General features: G+C 43.1%; 1 protein-coding gene across 2 annotated transcripts in view; it reads left to right on the top strand.

Moving 5' to 3' along the window:
• The window catches only part of dlgap2a (discs, large (Drosophila) homolog-associated protein 2a), a 209580-nt gene extending 189457 nt beyond the window's left edge, over positions 1-20123 (top strand). For both annotated transcript variants that reach the window (XM_080294024.1, XM_080294023.1), the window contains 6 exons: positions 2476-2840; positions 11167-11255; positions 11412-11851; positions 11928-12019; positions 15192-15344; positions 15456-20123. In XM_080294024.1, the coding sequence (XP_080150150.1) occupies positions 2476-2840; positions 11167-11255; positions 11412-11851; positions 11928-12019; positions 15192-15344; positions 15456-15662 (1346 nt within the window). In that variant the 3' untranslated portion in view covers positions 15663-20123. The remainder of the gene's footprint in view (positions 1-2475; positions 2841-11166; positions 11256-11411; positions 11852-11927; positions 12020-15191; positions 15345-15455) is intronic.
• The last annotated feature ends 492 nt before the right edge of the window (positions 20124-20615 follow it).

Here is a 20615-nt window from a genome sequence, read left to right as displayed (position 1 = left end):
CTGTTGTGAAACGGGCAGAATAAGAAGACGAGACGTGTCAGCCTTCCTTTAGCAGAATCCTCCACATGAGTACTCCTGATTACTTCTCTGGTTTTCATCCATGTCAGATCAGTCTCACGTTTCACAACGGCTTTTTTTTTTTACTGTGTTATTACTTTATGTGTAAAAACCAGTCTCTGAACACCTGAGGCTGTGGTGATGAGGGCTGGTGTTATTGTAGGGTCTTTACCTTACAATATAAAGTGCCCTGAGGTGGCTGTTGTAGCGATTTGGTGCCATATGAATAAAACTGAATTCAATTCAGTTTAACTGAATTTAATACAACCCAGTTGTCCCTGAATTCTTCTGAAGCCAATCCCAGCAGTCCTGTCAGCACTGGGTGAGTTTATTACTCCAGCTGGGTATCAGATCACTGCTTCCTAACATTGCACTGCTTCTGGAGGTATTTGAGGAGCTGGTGCTGTGGCCCTCTGCTGTTATACAGCCTTTCTAACCTGTGCTCATGTGTTGACTCATGTACCTGCTCAGCTTAGTTCCTACAATACCTGAGAGGAGCTTCCACGTAGTGGAGAGGCAGGTAGTTCGATGGTGACCCTTTATGGTCAGGATGGTTCTGCCTTGTGTTAGCCAGCCTGCTGTTAGCAGTGACCCTTATTTGTGCTGCCAGGCGATCGTGGAGTGCTGTGAGCTTTGTCAGTCAGCAGGCATGGATCATGTCAGGTACTGGTCCAGCTCATTCTTGTGGTTGGATGGCTGTCTTTGTGACGTTCACTGGCTCTTGTTCTGGGAGGTTGCTCTCGTCTGCTCTTAGATCCACCAGTGACGCTTCTTTCTCCTGGATGTTCTTCCAGTATTTTTCAGTCTCAGCTTCGGGTGGGTAGTACACCCTGGATGGGTCTGTGGACAACAAGCCATTATTCTCTCTGCTTGTCTTCAGGCTACTGGGCAGAGCTGTGAGGCTTCATTTGTTCAATTTGTTGCACCTCTAATTCACCCGCAACCTGTTTCTTTAGCAGCTAGCTTCTTCCAAATGTAATGCCCCACTGGGGCGATTCTAGGATCAGAGCTTTGGGGGGCTGAGCAGCTGCCCAGCCAGGCAAGATAAACTTTATTCATCACGATGAGACTTCTTCCCCGTCTCTGTCAGTCCCTGCATCCTTAAATGTCTCCAGTTGTCCTGAGTTCCCTCTGAGTGTCTCCTTGGTGCATTTAAACCCCTGTTCCTCCCTGTCCTCATCGTCTGTTGTCTTCATCTCCGTTATCAGTCATCATAATTTTACCATCTCTGTGCAAGTCTGTAAATTTCTTTATTAAATCATAAGATTCTTAAATTCATCAAGTCTCTCTGTGCCTGGGTCCTCGTCTCAAAACATGACATCACTGTTTTGTACATTTTAACACAATTTAATCCCCACAGTTGTAAACGAAAAGCAAAACACTTTTTTAAAGTATGTAACAAAACCATCAAATCTGATAAAGGTTATTTAAATGCTGCAAATGAAGAATGGACTGGAATAAAAAAAACAAACATATCCTAACCGTAATTACTGGGAGAAAATGATGCTCACAGTAAATGAGAAGTAAACTGAGTGCATTTTTTGGACAGAGGTTCACTTTTAATGTGTAAAATACACTCCAAAAATAGAGTCCTTGAATATTGATTAAAAAAAATTACAAAAATGGAGGCAACTTTGCCTATGGTACTGTGTATACTATGTATGAAAAAGCATACACTGTAGTATAAAAAAGCACTTTTTTTTTTCTTTTTTTTAATCACATTTAGTAATCTGTGAGATACAAACCATCTGCATGTGTTTATCAATATCATGCTGGCCTTCTGCTTCTATTACATCCAAGTTTGTTTCTTTTTCTATTTCTGGATTTTATGTATGATTAACTTTTATTTACGGATCATTTCTATGAATTACAAACACACACACACACACACACAAATTCTGGTTTTGCTATCTTAGTGAGGACATCTAATTGACATAATGCTTTCCCTAGATGCTTACCCTAACCATCATAAATGAATGCCTAACCCTTAGCCTGAACCTAACCTTAACCCTGACACCAAAATCCCAATCATGTGTGCGTCCTCACAAGTCCTACAAGTATACTAACATTCCAATTTTTGGTCCCCACGATGATGTCTAAACAGGCACACACACACCTGAACAGAAAACAGACCAAACTAAAAACAGACTTATGGCCACACTGAACTTAGAATAACATTTAAAACAAATAAAATAAAATCATCCGTCACTATTTCACTATTATGAACATGTGCATTGTAGTTTATAGTTACCTTGACATATTTTTCCCAAAATAAAATCAAATCTTTTTACATCATTGCCTTGCATCATAAAATCTTTGCTATACTATAAACATATAGTATGAACAGTGGGAATTTAATGTAAATTTAAAATCTTAATATTCTGAAAATGGCTTTGTTCATTTTTGCCTCTTTTCTAGCCATCACCTACACACCTAGCTATAAGAAGACCCCTCCTCCAGTCCCGCCACGCACCACCTCCAAACCGCTCATCTCCATCACGGCCCAGAGTAGCACCGAGTCCACCCAGGACGCTCATGGTGGGATGTGGGCGTCCGACGGCATCAGCTTGGGGTTGACCCCGGGCAGAGGCCTCTACAATTCCAACGACAGCCTGGATAGCACCAAAGCTGTTACTATAGCGATGGAGGCGGCCAGAGTCATGGCTGGAAAAAGACACCCGTCCACAGACTCTCACAGCTCAGTGCTCACCTGCGATAAGGCCGTCCTCGTGTCAAAGGCTGAGGAGTACTTGAAAACACCTCGATCATCTATAGGGATACAGGTCAGTCTTCAAATGAGCATGCATGGTTAAAATGCCATTTCACTGGTCCTAAAACTCGCACTGCTCAAACCTGTGTGTGGTTATATAACATCAAAGAATAGTTTCCCACACATACATTCAGCCGAGAAACAGCGTTCTCATTTCAGGGGCTAAAAATAGCAGGAGTGAGTCATCTTACTGCAATCCGTTAATTAAGATTCAACTCATGCTGGAGCAGGTTTTAGTGAATGGTAGTTCACTCCACGGTTCATTCACTCCTCTTCTTACTGTACCTGCCTCTCTTTCTGTCTAACCCCACTGACTCTCTCGGTCCCCTTTCTAATTGTTCTCCCTCTCGCTTCCTTTGTGCCTTTTTTCTCCCTCCACCTCCCGCTTCAGAGTCATTTTACTTTGGATTTGTCTCACTCGTGCTCCGACTGTAGCCGAGGTTCTGCTGTCGCTGATCTTCCTTTGCAGGTGTCTGCTTTGATGCTCTTAAAAGATTGAGGAGTCAGTTCACTCCGCCTTCGTAGCCATTTCAAGCAGAATATCAGTTCTATTAAAGTTTTAAAGTTTGTATGTAGGGAGTTTTTGGTTTTCTGCTTTCATCTCATTATTACGTACTTGTCTACCTTAATCAGTGCATCTTTCCTGTTTATTCTTCCTCCACACAAATATGTGCACGTACATATATCCACTCTGCTGGCTGTCGTTCCTGCTAAACTGTTTGCAAACTCAAACCTGCTCATATATAAAATTTGAACCTTTTGATTTCATTCTGCCTGTGTTTGAATATCTTTCTTTGATAAAGAAATTAAGTGCATCCTAACTGCAGTGTTTTCTTTCAAAATTAGATTAAAAGAGGTAACTGGTTTGAGCTGGGGTTAAATATTATTACGGGGAAGTCAAACAGTAATCCTTTGGTAGTCAGGAGATTCTTCCACGCATCCAAACTTGAGAATTTGCAGGAGAACATTTGGCAAATTTCCCTGTTCTGTCTAAATTGCCTCCAACGTTTTCTTACTGCCATCAAAAATTAGCGATTTTAATGATAAGAGACTGAAACTGGTAAAAACAAACAAACCCAAAAACACATGACAGAAGCAACAAAAGCTGGAGCTCCTCAAACGGCTTCTGGAGGCCGGCACTGATCTGGGTCTACGGGTCAAAACCCGCAGACTCACATGCTAAATGGCTAAATCAAGTCACTGAACTCAACCTCTCAACCCTGTTTGTGGTGTCAGTGTGTAAAAAATATCATTTGTATTGTAAGAGTGCAGGGTTAAAATGTTAAACGTAGCAGAGCCGACGAGTCTCTGTTAGACAGATGTGTGTGTGACTGTAGAGCTGTTGTAGTAGCCGAGCTGAATCTGTGAGAGAACGAGCTCTGCCGCCTGTCCTGTAACCGGCCCAGAGGGTGCATGGTCAGGATAACAGTTTGTTCAGCCACCTCCTCTCCAGTCATAAAGTCAGCCTTCCTAATCAGTTTATTCACAGCTCTGATGCTCAGCAGACCACAGTGAAGTACCCGGTGCTCACCACAACTGAGAGGCAGGAAATCTCCTGGATCTCAGCTTGCTTAGGGAGTAGAGCCTGCTCAGCCCCTGTCTGTACACAGCCTCTGTGCTGGTCTTCCACTTCAGCCCACAGTGATCCTTTAACGGACCTCCCACCCAGTCACGATTCCACTCTGATCTATCTGTTGATTTTGATTGGCTGCACTGGTTCTTAGCCTTTAACATATTCTATATATATTCTTTCAGATGCAATGATAAAAGCATAGTGATAATGTCAGGAGACTATAAACAGCAGACAGAGCAAAAACGCCAGGGTCTGTCAGTTATATATATACATCTGAGCCATCTGCAGTTATTAGTGCATTGCTAAAAGCAGCTTTCAGCTGCTCCCATCTTGTGTGTAAAATGCCAGCCTTGCATTAAAAATGGTTGCTTTAGGAGGAGAAATGAGCTCAGTGTTAATGAAGGTCTCACAGTAACCAGGCTACATTTCCCTGACTCATGTAAACATCTTGGTTTACTCACTCTTTGCTCCAGAAATGATTTACCCAATTACTCAAGCAAAGTTCAGATATCCTTGTTCACATTCTTACTCTCCTCATCTCCAACACATTTGCAGTACTGGCACTTTCTGTTTCCTGTTAGCCAGGGTCAAAGCCTGCCATCTAAAGATGAACAGGCCACCCAACTGCTCATTTAAAGAAAACAGAAGTGAAACATCCAAATCTCATTGCAACACTTCAGAAAAATGCAAAGCAACACATTCAGCACATGTGCGTGAGCGATCTGACCCATCCATCACCAGTGAGGTGGCGATCAAACCCTCTGGGAGAACGAGTCCACTGTTAGTGCTGTGTGTTTGATGAAAGTGAAGGTGAAAATGCAGGAGTGTGTGTGTGTGTGTGTGTGTGTGTGTGTGTGTGTGTGTGTGTGTGTGTGTGTGTGTGTGTGTGTGTGTGTGTGTGTGTGTGACAGAGAATTATACTGACATTGAAATTGCCTCCAGTGATGTGTGGAAAGTCCAGTTAAATTACCAGTGCAGGTAATTTAAGCTTCTGGACTCAAATATAAAATAAGCAGAAAGAAGAATTTCTCGTTCATCTAATCATAAATGTTTAGGTTGAAAACATTACAGTCTGAGAAGACTTATATGCTTCATTCTCACATTCATCTTTAACAACATTATATTTACCTGCCTATACTCTGACTGTACTGCATGAGAACAATTTGAATGGGTCCTCTGTGGTGAGTAAATCATAGCATGAGAAATATACCGTATATAGCCTGAGACAGACAGGTTTCTTTAAGTATCCCTAGCAGCGATGCAGAAGGTTTCATCCCATCACTTTGGACCTTCATGTTGGAGAATTAAAGCTTTATTTTATAAGAGCCATAATTTCTAACAAGTTCTCAGAAACCTTTCCTGGAAAGACTCAAATATTATTGAATACACTAAGCTGTAATACCAGGGAGTCTGTTATTTTACAATTAAGGGATTTTTTATTCGAAAAGCAAAATTGCTGTTGTACAAATTTAAGAAATTGAGCTTAGTGTCAGTTCACCAAAGCATATTTTTAATTATGACTTTGGATAATGTGTCATAGTCCAGAAGTCTTTGAACTACAGTATGCAAATACTCATTTATTATATTCAGCTGACCTCTTCGTCATCCACGTGCTTCACCCAGTCCTGTAATTAACCTGGATTATCCTTCCTTTGCATTGATTTCACCCTCTCAGCCTGCCTCTCCTACAGGAGGTCAACTTTTAACATTTCTGCACATTTTTTAAATGTTAATTATTGGCTTTGTGGACTCGGTGTTGACTTGACTTCCTCCGGTCCTCCCATTGGGACCACTTTAGAGCCATCTGGGCTGCACTTTTCCCACTTTAGAACTCAGACATGCTTACATTCCAAAAGTCTGATTGATTTATTCACAGCAAGAGTTTTAATTGGAGCCTTAATGAGGTCGTATGAAAAAAGGAGTCAAAGCTTTTAACCTTAAACACACTCATTGGCTCCAGGAAGTCACCAGGTGGTGTTTGAGTGTTGTGGATGAAAGGCTGAGTCGCTCCGTGCAGCTTTCAGTTTCCACACCTGTGCTGATTCTGTGCCTGTGATGATGTATGCACGCCCTTGTATTTCTGCATGCACGTGCCAAAGTATGTCCAGCCTAAAGAGCCTGCTGGACGCAAACTGCACGGCATCCTGGATGTTTTGCCTTCTTTCAGCTCTCATCCATCACAGACATGAAACTCTATCATGAGGTGGACTGGGCTCTGCCTCTAACACGAAGCGAGTAATGGAGGTCACCTCAGCAGGCTGCTCCGTGCACATTTCCTCCCTGCTAATAGCTTCTTCCAAACAGCCTGACAGAATACAAAATAGCTCACCAAAAATGTCACTCCTGAGCTTTAATACTGACCACTCCACAACAAAGGTAGGGCTGACATTTCCAAACAACAGAACTGCACGATATTCTCAACCAATGCATTTGGTTCACTCTCACAGTCATAATACTACACTGAGTCGGAGATTTATGAATGTCAGATGCTTAAAAGGCCTCTTATAGACATTTTGGGCGCTCTTTGAAACACCTGAGGGCTGGAATGATATCATTGGCAGAGAAATGCACTCGTTTTTTTACAGCTATGTGCACTATAGCACAGTGCTTTGATATCAGACAAACATTATTTACTATGCAGGTATTTCAAATTCACATACTAGGATCATGAGTTGTTAGAGTTCATCCTGAGGAGGACGCAATGCTCACATTAAGTCCTGCTTGTCTAACCTTTAAAAAAATCACAGTATAAAAACACATTTTGGTATATTGTCAAAGACTGGATCAACATTTTTTAATTTTAAAATCACCCAGTAAATGATGAGGGAAGTTTGTGGGTAAATGCAAAGTAGAACCAGCTAAAAAAAACCAGGGCACAGCCACGAGTCATTTTTCTGACCTATGCATGCTGTAAATGTGTTCCTGAAATATTTAACCCATGATTAGCTGACTCTAAACAACCCTGCGAGGAAACCCAGGTGACCAAAGGACGAACAGCACTCTCTCTTTCTCTCAGGGAACATAAGGCTCCGCTCAGCTCTTATCAAAGCTGCACCGCTCAGGTTATAAATACACCCGACAGAATAGAGAGCTGATCGCTCAGAACACATCCAAAGTCATCCGGTCCAAAATATGGTCAACATGTGCCCTGGGCCTCATTAAAGAACCACTTACTCAGCTCTCCAGTAATCACAGCTGTGATTGGGCTTTCATTTCCCGTAGTCTTTACCGGACAAATAAAAATAAAGAAGGATAGATCAGATGTTTGTGTAGCTTATGTGTCGACACAGTGGATCCATATTTCACTAGGAGATGACTTCAGGTAAGGGTCGGTGTTGGGAAAAATGAGGTCAGGAAGACAGTCCTATACGGGGGATAGATGAGTGGTAATGAAGAAGATGATAAGCGTTGGCTGGCAGGGGTAGATAACCGCCGCTGGAGAGAAGATGGAAGATGGTATGATTGTGCTGAGTGGGCTGTGGGTGAAGGAGTGGCTGAGACGTGCAGGCAGACAAGCATCTGATTGGAGGAGGGTGATGTAAGGTGTGATGTAAGGTGTGTGGCCAGAGGGGCCGATGGCGCAATATGGCAGCCTCGCTTTTGTCAGTCTACCCCAGGGCAGCTGTGGCTACAACCGTAGCTTGCCTCCACCAGTGTGTGAATGTGAGAGTGAATGAATAGTGGCATCGTAAAGCGCTCTGGGTGCCTTGAAAAGCGCTATATAAAATCCAATCCATTATTATTATTAAGAAAGCCCAGGTAGACAAAGGAAAAGCAGTAAACAAGAAACTGGGGTTTACAGTTTTGATAGGCTGGAACAGATAACTCGATGATGTGATCAATCAGGGACCAAGTCTGAGCAAACGCACTTCACATGAACATACAAGCATGGAGAGGGACTGAAGCGGGCGCTGTAGGAGCCACAGCAGCTGCGTCTGGTCATGCACTGAGGTATGTGTATGCAGGGCAGATGTGAGTGCTGTAATCTGCTTTTTGCAAACAGAAAACGATCTATTTTTTTATTTGCATGAGGAGCGGGGGAAGTCGTATCCAATCATAAGTGGTCACTCAAGATGCATTTTATTGCCAGCTGTGAACTGGTATACTTAGAGCTGTCAGCTTGTGTTTGGATCACTCAAAGCAGACATTGTGGAAACTAGACAAAGAGAGACAAGTGAGAGAAAGAAATTAGAAGAGAAAAAGAAGAACGGATGGAGGAAGAACAGCAGAGCAAAATGGTCAACACTGAAGAGGTGTCATTAAATGTGGCTCCACCGACTGTAGCCACGCAGGAGCCATTATCATCCGCCGCTCTGTCCTCCTCCTCCATAGTAAAAACTAATGTCCTCATTTCTATCACTGTGGATGGTTCCACAGCATCCAGTCTACCATAACTGACTAAAAATGCTTCAAAAGAAACCTTATCTTTATACACATATATGATGGCTTTTCACACTATTTAAATTATCTTCATGACCTTCATGAGGTCATCACCTACAGCTAACGGTTGTGCCTCGAATGTATTTCCTGCTATCTGCAGTCATCCCTTTATCCTGAGGCACAATGGCCACTCTACAGAAAACACAGGCCAAGAACAGAGAAATGACATTGCATCAGTAAGTTCAGAAATTAGAGTCCATTAACCTGAACATTTTACTGTTTCCTGCAGTGCAGAAAAACCCAAAAAACACCAGGCGCTGTGAAACAGCCTCACCTGGCATACATGCTGGAAGTCCTAGAGTCGCAGTAGCTCTGCACTCTGCAGTCAGTGGCACTCAACGTAGAGCCCAAATTATTGCCTCTCAGAGTTCAAGTAGCAAACACACCTCCACATAAACTGTTTGGAGGAGCCTGCATGACTCAAGCTTTTATGACTGAAATGTGAGAAAGAAAGCACAGAGGAGTATGGGCTCAAATTGTGGTCATAAATATTTTGTACTTGTAAATAAGGATTTGTATGTGTAAAAAGAATTTGTGTGTGTATTTAGTATTTAGTATTTAGTATTTAGTATTTAGTATTTATTGTCATTGTCAAGAGATTTGTGAGACTCTGGACTCAGGTTTCAAGTGACAAGTATGAATTTTGACCCTGTTTTTCTTCCTTTCATATGATTGGCCAATGTCATGTCAATCTCAAATTTAACTATCCAATCAGAGAACAGATGGGTTTGGCTATTGGAGGGGTGCTTTATGGGGCTTCAGGTTCTTGAAGGGAATAAATGCCCTTTTACATGCCAGCCCAGCGTTTTCCTTCATCACCACGAAGAAAAACAGTCTGTGGTCGTCCGAGTTTGGTGATTTTTGTGTCACAGGTTTACCTGCTTAATACAGGGACTAGCATCTAGTACAGGTAGAGCTGCTGCAAAAACCCACAGAGCTCAGCAGCCAGCGCAACAAATTCTGGATCCTTGGCTTTTAGTTAGCAGTTAGCATTAGCATCACATGCTGCGTCTGATGTGAAAGGACCTTCATGCCTGTGACTCACAGCCATGGTCCCGGGTCAGGCCTGACTTTGTGTTAAACTAATCCTAAAGTAATAATGGTATTTCTAACCACTGATATAGCACAACTTTATCCTTTCAACAGCTACTGAAAGTTAGGGGACCTAGCTGCTATCGGATATTTACATAGAGATCCTCCAGTTTCAAACTGTATTACCCTTCAAGGACCTGCAGTTCAAAAAAGCACCCCTCCAACAGCCAAACCCATCTGTTCTCTGATTGGATAGTTACATTTGTGATTCACGTGACATTGGCCAATCAGATGAAAGGAAGAAAAACAGGGTCAAAATTCGTACTTGAAACTTGAGTCCAGAGTTTCACACGTATTTTTTGGCTAAGTCCACACACAAATCTCTTTTACACACACAAATTCTTTTTACACATACAAATCCTTATTTACAAGTACAAAATATTTATGACCACAATTTGAGCCCACAGAGGAACACAAACACAAAGCAGACTGCTCGGGTCATGAAAGGCAAGGAAGCAGACCAGCAGAAATCTGGGCTTTGCTCCCACGAGTCCAGATTTGAGATTTCTGGTTCCACATCTTTGTGATATGCAGAGAGAATGAACGGATGGTGAGAGAAGTGTGTTTCCCACTGAGAAGCATGGCAGAGGAGGTGTGATAATGTTGCTGGTGACACTGTTGGCCATTTATGTAGAACAGCCACAACATTCACAGCGGCTCAGCTTCCCATCTGGTTCCAGTTGGTGGGACCATCATTTGTTTTCCAACAGGAAGATGACCCGAAGCACACGTCCACATTCTGTAAGGGTGTCCGGCAAACATGCTAATGGAGCGCCTTCACGTTGACCCGACCTAAACTCAGAGGTGTTTGTGTTGAGCTCTTGCAGCGTGAGTGCAAAGGTGGCTAATTTGAAGCTGCTATGCTTATTGCATAGCTGCACAGCAAAGCATCGAACGAGTTGTTCTCAAACATTTAGCTGGCGCTGTGTGGTGCCATTATTAAATCTAATGCTTCCTTTTGGGCAACTACAAATGTTTTATTGGACATTTTACGTTGTAGAATGTACCCTATAGCACACTGTGCTTCATTCTTTAGCCTAATTTCTGCTCAAACCTAAAAACCACCTCAGTCTTTTTCCGTTCGCAGCCTCCATAAATCATACAATGTTTACTTTCTGACACGCTGTGCACCGTTAAGTTGCTCTGTCCAGTCCCAACCCAATAAACACAGAAACACTGGGGAATTGCAGCTCACATAATGAGAAGCACTGTTTGTATCTTTTCTTCACATTAGGTGGAAGCAGCCACGGACTCTGAATCTGAAAGCAAAGGCTCACGGGAGTACCATTCTGTTGGGATCCAGGTAGAGGATGAAAAGAAAGGGTAAGATAATGGCTTTGGGATTTTCACATCATTACAAAACATCAGGGTTTGATGTTTGATCTCGGTATCGCAGAAAATAGCCCCACTGTCAGTGCCATTATTCGTCATTTTGGCATGTGTACATTCACCCGTGCCTTTAATCTCTTCGCCCGTCAGACAGGGAAGGTTCAAACGCTCCAACAGCGTGACTGCAGCTGTGCAGGCCGACCTGGAGTTGGAGGGCTTTCCCACCATGGAGGACAAAGGCCTGCAATTTGGTGGGGGATTCCAGCGTCACTCAGAGCCCAGCACACCTACCCAGTACGGGGCAGTGCGGACCGTGCGCACCCAGGGGCTCTTCAGCTACCGGGAGGATTATCGTACCCCTGCTGAACCCCCCAGTCCCCGGGAGACCACCAGCGAAACAACCTGGCAGCTAGAACCCCCCTCCCCGCGGGAGAACGCGGCTTCGCCGGGCGAGTCGGGGAGGGCGTCCCCTTCCCTGCGGAGGGACGGGAGCTGGTTCATGCAGTTGCTCCACAATGAAACAAAGAGGATGGAGGGCTGGTGTAAGGAGATGGAGGCAGAAGCTGAAGAGAATGACCTGTCAGAGGAGAGTGAGTGAATCTCTGATCCTTTGAGCAGAATTAACAGTTTGCATGTGCTCTGTTTGATATGCTGCGTGTCATTCAGTTCTAGGGAAAATCCGAAGTGCAGTGGGAAGTGCTCAGCTGCTCATGTCTCAGAAATTCCAGCAATTCTACTGGCTGTGTCAGCAAAACCTGGTAAGACGTGATTTTATTAAAGTCTGTAGGTAAAGAACAAATAAAACTGCTGTTTACATCATAACTCACATGTAGGTGACATTAACTGCAGCACACAAATAACATGACCATCCACACTGCATGTGATCCAGCCTACCACATCTGTGCTTGAAGGTAAGAGAGAGAGAAATTAGAATGACACAGCTACATCTGGCACAAAGGTGTTAGACTCAAAATATTGATCGTGCTGTAGAATGAACTTTTGTCATTAGAAACAGTTCCACACTTTGTTCTTCAACCTTCAATACACGTTTAATACTTTAGCTGGTGCTAACAAACTGAATCCAACTGCCTGAAAATGTCATTGATTGTGGAAAAGTGCAACATTGAGAATCAATAGCTATTTGGCGCATTTATATGTGACCTGAGCATTCTGAAATAAAACAATACATGCGTGTGTGTGTGTGTGATGCAGCTTTATCCTGGAACAGAGGAAGTAATGGTAGAACCAGGCTCCTATTGAAATGGATCTGAGACACCAGCAGTGCGTGTGGCACAGATGTTCCTCAGCACTATCACAGCCACTGGTTTTGCCTCTAAGTGTATGGCTTGCATCCTGCTATGTCCTGGATCGTCTCCAGGGAACCTTTGCACAGTCTGTAACTTGCGTCCTATTGGCTGTGGTAGCTCCTGCCTCCATGGTTCTGGATCTCGGGGCCCGTTCCTTTGCTGACGTGATCCAAGCCTCTGTGCTGTCCTTTGAGCTGGCCTTTTCTAGCCACTGGTAGGATTTCTTTAGTCAGCCGCTTCCCCTGTCTGTCGATGGTACAGATGTAGGTAGATGGTGCAGATATATCCCATGCAGGGGCTTGGTCATCCAATACACTTCCACCTCCTGTTCCGCATCACCGTCTGTCTTTAGCTGCCTGAGGCTCTCATGGAGCAGCCCTTGTGAGTGCTCCAAGTTTCATACTGTATTGTGGCTCTGACACTCAGTGATCCATGCCCTCCCACTTTCTGTAGCTCATGGAGTGTCTGGATGTTGGACTTTGGGTGAAAACCTCCATGCTGAATGAGGGGTTTCATGTCTTGACATTTGTGACATCTCCTCCTCTTGTGGGCATCTTATTATTCCAGCTGTTTATCTGATGACCGGTAGGGCATATGCATTGATGGTTTGTATCTTATTCCTACTATTCAGCTGGCTTCTCTGCAACTGTCTTACCTTCTGTGAGTTGATGTCTCCCTCACACCTGGCATACAGTTAGATAGGTAGGTAGGTAGGTAGGTAGGTAGGTAGGTAGGTAGGTAGGTAGGTAGGTAGGTAGGTAGAGGCCAGGTACTATTTCCTCCTGAAGGAGACGGTGTTATGAATGTTTACTCAACAAACCAGCAACCTTGACCATGCCATAAATCCATATGAAACAATATTTCATACACCGCCTTGGTTTGTGAAATGTCCACAAATGAGAAACTTAAAAGGATGTCTCATCTTGTTTTAGGAGCCTGCTTTTCTTTAACGTCTCAATCAACATTTAGGAAGCCTGAATTAAAACGAACGGTGTGCACAGAGTGCTTCTCTGGGAGAATTTCCAGGATTTGAAGCACACACAGGCACAGCCGAAGCTTAAAACTCACCGACTCCTTCCAAATCTGCCAGCTCTGAATATTTGAAGCCTTGAGACTTTGGAGTTTGGCGAACATCACAGGCACAGAGGTCAGAATAAAGCTGATGGAGTTCTGAGTCCATCTCTCAGTAATTAGAGATAACAGGAGTGAATTCTGTTTCTGGCATTCCTCACATGGTGGACACTCATGTTTGAAATCTTAGGGTTTTTGTTTTTTTCAAATGGCTTGCTTTATGAAGGAGAATTATGCTAATCTCATAATACTGTACAAATATCAAAGCCGAATGTAACCCCTATGGAGTCACAGTAAGCAAAGTATGATTAGCAATACTGTAAGTTTAATATCTGTGTGTGATGTTGCAACAGATACAACTTTAGGAAAGAGCTGAAGAAATAACATTTTAATTGGTTAATGAATTTCTACACTTGGGGCCAAAGATGATATTTTTGAGATCCTTTTAGCGACTCCTTGCTGTTTGTTTGGCTAAAAATAATTATCTGATTACTTAATGCACAAGAAACCAAATGAGTTGGGAACTTCAAAACTTAAATAACAAGCCCCCATCATATAAAAAACTACATCTACTCTGCTGCACGCTTCAAATGTCATAATGTTTTAGAGCTTGACCATCTCTGGTTGTCGAGTCACAGCACAGATGTTTGGTCGGTGCAAAGTTTATGAAACCATGGAGCTGAAATAGTTGAAGTTATAAAGTAAAACATGGATGGAAATATATGAATAAAAACAAAATCCTGAATACAGTGCAGGGTGTGCTGCAGCCTGAGCTGTGACAGTGTTGTGCTCCACACCATCAAGCCCTGAAATCAAACAAAGCCTCCTAAGAGAGCCTGTTTCTAATCGCATTTCTGCGTTGGATTTGGGAATAAAGAAATTTGCAATTAAATTAGAATTTGTAATGAACAAAGGTTAATAATATGCACACATTTACCTCAAGACCATCAATCTTTTTTCTCCCTGCATCAGTTTAAGAGCCTCTCATGATCATGTTTTTTAGACGTTATTGTCCTAGAGCACAAACCTGTGTACCCGGGTCCTCGTTGGCGGCGATCAACACATAAAATCAGCTCAGAAATTCTGTTCAGGCGTACGCAGGTTGTGCTTCCTTATCATGAAAAGCCTTCGCAAGAATATTCAGCTTGGAAGAAGGAAGAAGCTAATTTAATGAAAGAAAGAGGGACCAGCACACGGTAAACTCAAACCCATGACTCATTAACCTGCAGCAGTTACTGAGACAATGAGGCACCTTTCAGTCGGATGTTCCTTTCATTTCAGATATCAAGTGATGAATAGGTCTGCACCGACAAAGTCGGCTTAGTATTTCAGGCCCCATTCATGAACGAATGACGGGACCGCTCTCCAACACAAGCTGTTGCCCCTCGTTTCAATCACTAGTTTTGAATATGACGAGGACATCTAGTGGACTGGAGCTGAAGTGCAGTAAGCAGGGTGGCCCACATGTGCGGTGTTACATTATAGTATCTACCTCACCATTTGAACACTCTTAAGAGTATTTGATCTTTCCTCTTGTGCCCGTGCTGCGTAGGACCCCAGTGCCATGCCGCGACCCACCTCTCAGGACCTGGCTGGGTTCTGGGACCTGCTGCAGCTCTCCATCGATGACGTCACCATAAAATTTGACCAGCTGCAGCAGATCAAGAACAACAACTGGAGGCCTGTAGATAGCCCAGAGAAGAAGGTGAGGACTCACTGCTTGCAGACTGATTCTTAAAAAAATGTGGAGCAAGCAAAAAGGATTTTCTAATAAATCGCAAAATTGCATTTTAATCTTTCTCTCTTCTTTCTAAAGGCACCAGCTCCCGTACCAAAGAAGACAATTCGACAGAAGAGTGCAATGACGAGGGAGAAATCCCTGGACCTCCCAGATCGGCACCGGCAGGAAGCCCGCCGACGGCTCATGGCAGCCAAGCGGGCGGCCTCTTTCCGGCAAAACTCAGCCTCGGAGCGAGCGGACAGCATCGAGATCTATATTCCAGAGGCTCAGACTAGACTTTGAGAGGGTTGGGTCAGGGGCTAACGTGTCTCCCTATTTCAAACAAAACTTTAAAACTAGCCTTTTTCTAGACTGCTAATCTCTCTACTCTTCCTTTATCCATCTGTCGTCTGATCTGATAGCCATCCTCAGTGCCCATCGCCAAAACCCCAGCGGACTGTAGGATGCGCCAAGGCTATACTCCTGCATCCAGAGCGAGTGTTAGCAGAAATGTATGTCTGACATGAGTCGCTTGGGTTTCTCCTTAGCTCACTCTCATGACACCCGACCTACAAGCTCTCTCATCCAGTGTCCTGGATGGATACATCTGTAGTTTTTCAGCATTTGCAAAGTGCCATTTAAAAAGTGCAGCTTTGAGAACCTACCAGCAACCAGGCCTTTGAGCTAAAAGAGTAAATGAGAGATTTATTTATTTCAAGTTGTTCAAAAACGGTTAAAGTTAGTAGCCCTTCGATACTTTTTGATCATTTGAAAATTACCTTATGATTTCTTTTCTTTTGGGGAATAAGAAGCTAAGTATCACTAAATTGTTGTAAGTTCAAGTCTTTGCAAAGTGCCAATGCTTGAAATACCTCAACTGTGTGCATGTGGCACTGGTTACACATCCAAGGTTATTCAGGCAGCCCTAAATAAGCTCTGGACTGGTCAGTGTTGAAAAATGCAGCTTTCTACCCAATCTGGTTGTAGTCAAACATTCTTCATGTCCTGGATTGGTGGAAGAATGACATCAGCTCATCAACGCGCACATTTCAAACATCTTTCCTATATATCTCACGTTGCCAACTTTCAGATATCGACATTTACTTGAAGCTGAAAACATGCAAGTCTTGTGCCAACACGTTCATCATGTCAATGCAGTAGAAACCAGTATGAAAGTGTCTGTAACTCCTTAGATTGAAATGTGTAGACAAATGCACTTATGCACTTATTACAGTTCTCTGTATTTCCAAGGGAAATGTACATACCCCAGTTCACAATAGTACTGTTGTATTTTTGAATTGTGAGTGGGATGAATATTCATCGTGTTTCCCCACTGCGTCTCCACTGTTTTCCGCCCTTTCTTTTGCTCTTGACTCCTCTGGATTTGTTGCACACATGCAGTCATTTTGATCGCGCACACACTCTACGCCGCACGGCCGTCTTTTCATCCACCATGCTTCTGTCAGGCCCTTTCAAGTTGCACCCTCAGCCACAGTTAATGAGGAGTGATGGAGAGAAAAATGTCAAAACATAAACAAAATATCTGCATACGCGCTTCTTTAATCTATGAAGTACTTTGTAATTTTTCCCATTTCTTGAAAAGTTCAGTGTAGTTTGAAGTCTCCCTGTGGCTGACACCCTTTAGGAAAAGATGGGGAATAATGAAATGAAATTGGGGCAAAGGCTTTTCCAGAGGGATGCAAGCAGCAAGTCTCAAATAGCTAAAACTCTGCAAGAGCCCTGCTGAACAGAAAGAACGGGCTGTGCACACCGATGCCAATTTTAAGTAGTGAATGGAGATTTGCACAATCCTAAATTCCACACAAACAAAAGCTAAAGATCACCTACATCTATATATGCAACTGTTACAGAGGTCTGGGGTTTTCAAAGTGTGGTTCGGGGACCTCCAGGGGTCCACGACTCAAAATAGTTTGCTGTCAATCTGTACGGGCGCAATACACACCAGTAAAACTATTGTAATCAGTGAAGGAATAGCTGGTTTGATCCAATCCTGGTCCGTGATTGTGTTCCTCATAAATTCATTCTGAGCAAAACGCTAAAATTCTGCTGCTTAATTATGAAACTTTGGTGCCGGTGATTTCGACGTTCGCTCCACTGTGTTGCTGATGTCGCTGTCAAATCATTGACCTAAAGACTGAAGTCTATTAGTAAAACCTTTGGGATAATCAACCCACTAAATGGTGCTGCTTTTTATTTAATCAGTACAGTACTAGACAAATAATCAAGTCGAAATAATGCGCTGTCCACTGAACGGTACATCACTTTAAAAATCTATTTTTATGACTAATTGTGCCCGAGTGCCTGGCTTCATTATGGGTGGGTTCAGGGATATGAATCATATGATAGCAGTAAAAAAAACAAAGTCCCTGGATTTGAATAGTGTGTGTGTGTGTCTGTTGCTGATGTGTGAGCGTGGATCTTGTTTTTGTAGCACAATGCTGACTCTAAGTCAATCTAAGGTCTGCGCGTCATTTTCCTATTACTACCCAGCTGTGGCCTGACCTCCATCGCCCGCCGCACCCCCACACAGATCTACACGCCATCGCCGTGCCATCAGCTGTTTGATAAATTGTATTTTAGATACCTTGATTTACTTTTTGCTCCTGCGAATTGTACTTTTGAGTAAACGCAGTATTTTTTGAACCATACGCATCCTTGAAGACAAACTCCGAGCATACGTGGGATTCACACTTGTTTTCAAGCTACCATGTATGACACATTCCTCATCTGCCAAACTTCTTGTAGCAAACCTCAGACAACACATTACAGAATGAGCAGGTAACCAAAGTCTGCGATGGAGTGACAGCGTTTCAATAATGAAACAAGAAAACACGGCGAGCTCGAATTCTGTTGGGTTTTTCATTGCAGAGGCAGGGAGCTTTAATAGTGAGACAGTGGGTATCTGGAAAGCGTCTGGGTGTGCGATGCCAGGCAGTTGGCAGAGCGGGGACGTTCCCCTGCTGTTGCCACAGTGGCAGACAGACGGCAGAGAGACAGACTCGGGTTGACATATGCTGGCTTAGAGGAGACGAGAGCTCGGCGCTGAGGCCCAAACTGCTGGTGCTGTGTGCTGTTCTGTAGCTGGAAGGCTGTTCATGTGAGGATCGCTCGCTGCTGCGCCGGGTCATTTTTAGCCTCTCTTTGACTAAGCAAAGCAGCTTATGTAAGATTTTGGGTCCTTGGTGAGATCAAGCAAACTGCCTCTAAGGCCCTTCAAAGCTTGTGTTGATAAATGTATTGCTGAATTGTGGCCTGCACTGTAGAACTTAAGCATCAGCACTACATGTTTCTGCTGGGCTGAGGCTGAAACGACTGAGGAGTTTCTCCCTTACGTATCTCGAGCAGGGCCGTGAAAAACGTAGTATAACCGCCACCTGATTCAGTTTCAAGCATTTCATTTGCACCTTTAAGACGCATCGCATAATTTGCCAGGAGGCCTTTTTTTCTAGTCGGACCTTGAAGGAACCAGGGGAGATGGAAAAGGGCAATAAGGAGACGAGTGTGAGTAAATTTACAGATGCATTTAGAGATAAGAACTGTGCAGAAATCATCCCTCCCTCATCCCCCCACAGACAAACCTCGCTGCTCTGACGGCTGGGTTTTGTCTCCCAGTGAAAATCGTTTTCCATCGATGACACCGTTTCTTTTGAGGTGTAAACGCATTCTCACATGAACTCTTTTTCACAGAGCGATCTTGTATTCCCTCGAAGCCGACTGTAGCGCTTATTCTGCGCTGAATCCTTCTGGATGACGCGCAGCATGAATCCGATACTGTGAGCGCCAAGGGAGTCTTCTTTTGAGGATGCAGTTGCAGCGCTTTCCTTTAGGTGGCCCGCTGAAACCTCGTGTGAACCCCGAGCGTACAAAATTTCAACAATGCTGTATTCAGTGCCAGGAGGGCAGCGGCCAACTGCAAGTGCAATGTCTTTGACTTATCCAGCAAACTGTAAAGTTCTTACTGCACATTAGTTTTACGTAATCAAACCATGACTGCCGTCGCCGACCCATCTCCAAACATGCGGTTTGAGCTTGTATCTACACATTCTGTGGCCTCACTTCTGGTACGACTGTCTATGCGCTTTAAACTCTAGAACCCATGACGTGAACTATTTCAAGGGGACTTTTTGGTAATCGTGCCATGGAAAGAAACACACTGATACAACACTTCCTAGAAGTTGGAATGTGAAACAACTCTATAATTACTAGACAAAATGAAAAAAGGTAGTTGTTTAGCTAAAACTATTTTCATCTCTTGTATATCATATCTATAGGAAGGATGAATATAATGCCAAATATTCATTATTTGTAAAGAAATATATATATAGATATATAAATATAAAATATATGCTTCATTGAAACAACTATTTTCTGCACTTGCTCATGTTTTGCTGTTATTCTCACTTTGTTATGGTTCCTTTCTAAGCTGATATGATGGCATGCAAAAAAAAACAACTGATTTTGAATGTAGGCTTATTTATTCTTGTTTTTAAGAATTATGACACTGTCACACTGATGTACATTTGTTATGTATTTATTTAAGTCTGCCACACGTGCATCTCTCAAGGCGCGTTCTTTCAGTGCAAGTTACCTTATCGTTAATTTATTTTGTATTATTATTATACCATATGCATTTTCCTCCATTCTTTCAGAGCTGTTGGGAGATTTTGCCTATTTGACTCGTTGATCATTGCTTAGTTCACTCAGTGTAAATAATTCTGCAATTAAATTTTTTGAGAAAAAGTTTGAGACAAGTTTGTCTTTGTGGTCCTTTTTACTTTGAACAGTAACTCGCTGCTGTTGTGATCATCACAGCAAAAGTATTCACGTAAACTTAGACATTATACATTACACTGCATTTAATCCACTGGAGTGGGTATGCCAGAATTACAGCTTTCTGATGCCTTTCCTAACAGTAACTGTACTTCCAGCGGAGGGATTTTCTCTCACCGGAGGGGAGCTAAACGAATTCATCAAACTGCTCTTGACATTTCATGCATTTTAGATCTGTGGCCCGCTAACGAAAATAGCAGTGAAATAAAGATGAAGTGTAGCTCTGAATCATCAGTCAAAGAAATTGGTACACTTACTTTCCGATGTTCATAGTGTGTCAGGAGGTTCACCAAAGAACTGGCATTTATATAAAAGAATAACTGAATGAACTGGCTTTTGTTTTTTCACATCTAACAAAAGCGATCAGCGTGCGTCAGCTTACTATAAATCAATCTTATCCAATTC

Source organism: Astatotilapia calliptera, chromosome 19, assembly GCF_964374335.1.
Source record: "Astatotilapia calliptera chromosome 19, fAstCal68.1, whole genome shotgun sequence".
Taxonomy (NCBI): Eukaryota; Metazoa; Chordata; class Actinopteri; order Cichliformes; family Cichlidae; genus Astatotilapia; species Astatotilapia calliptera.
Note: the sequence above shows the minus strand (reverse complement) of the source record. Positions and strands in the feature narration are given on the sequence as shown.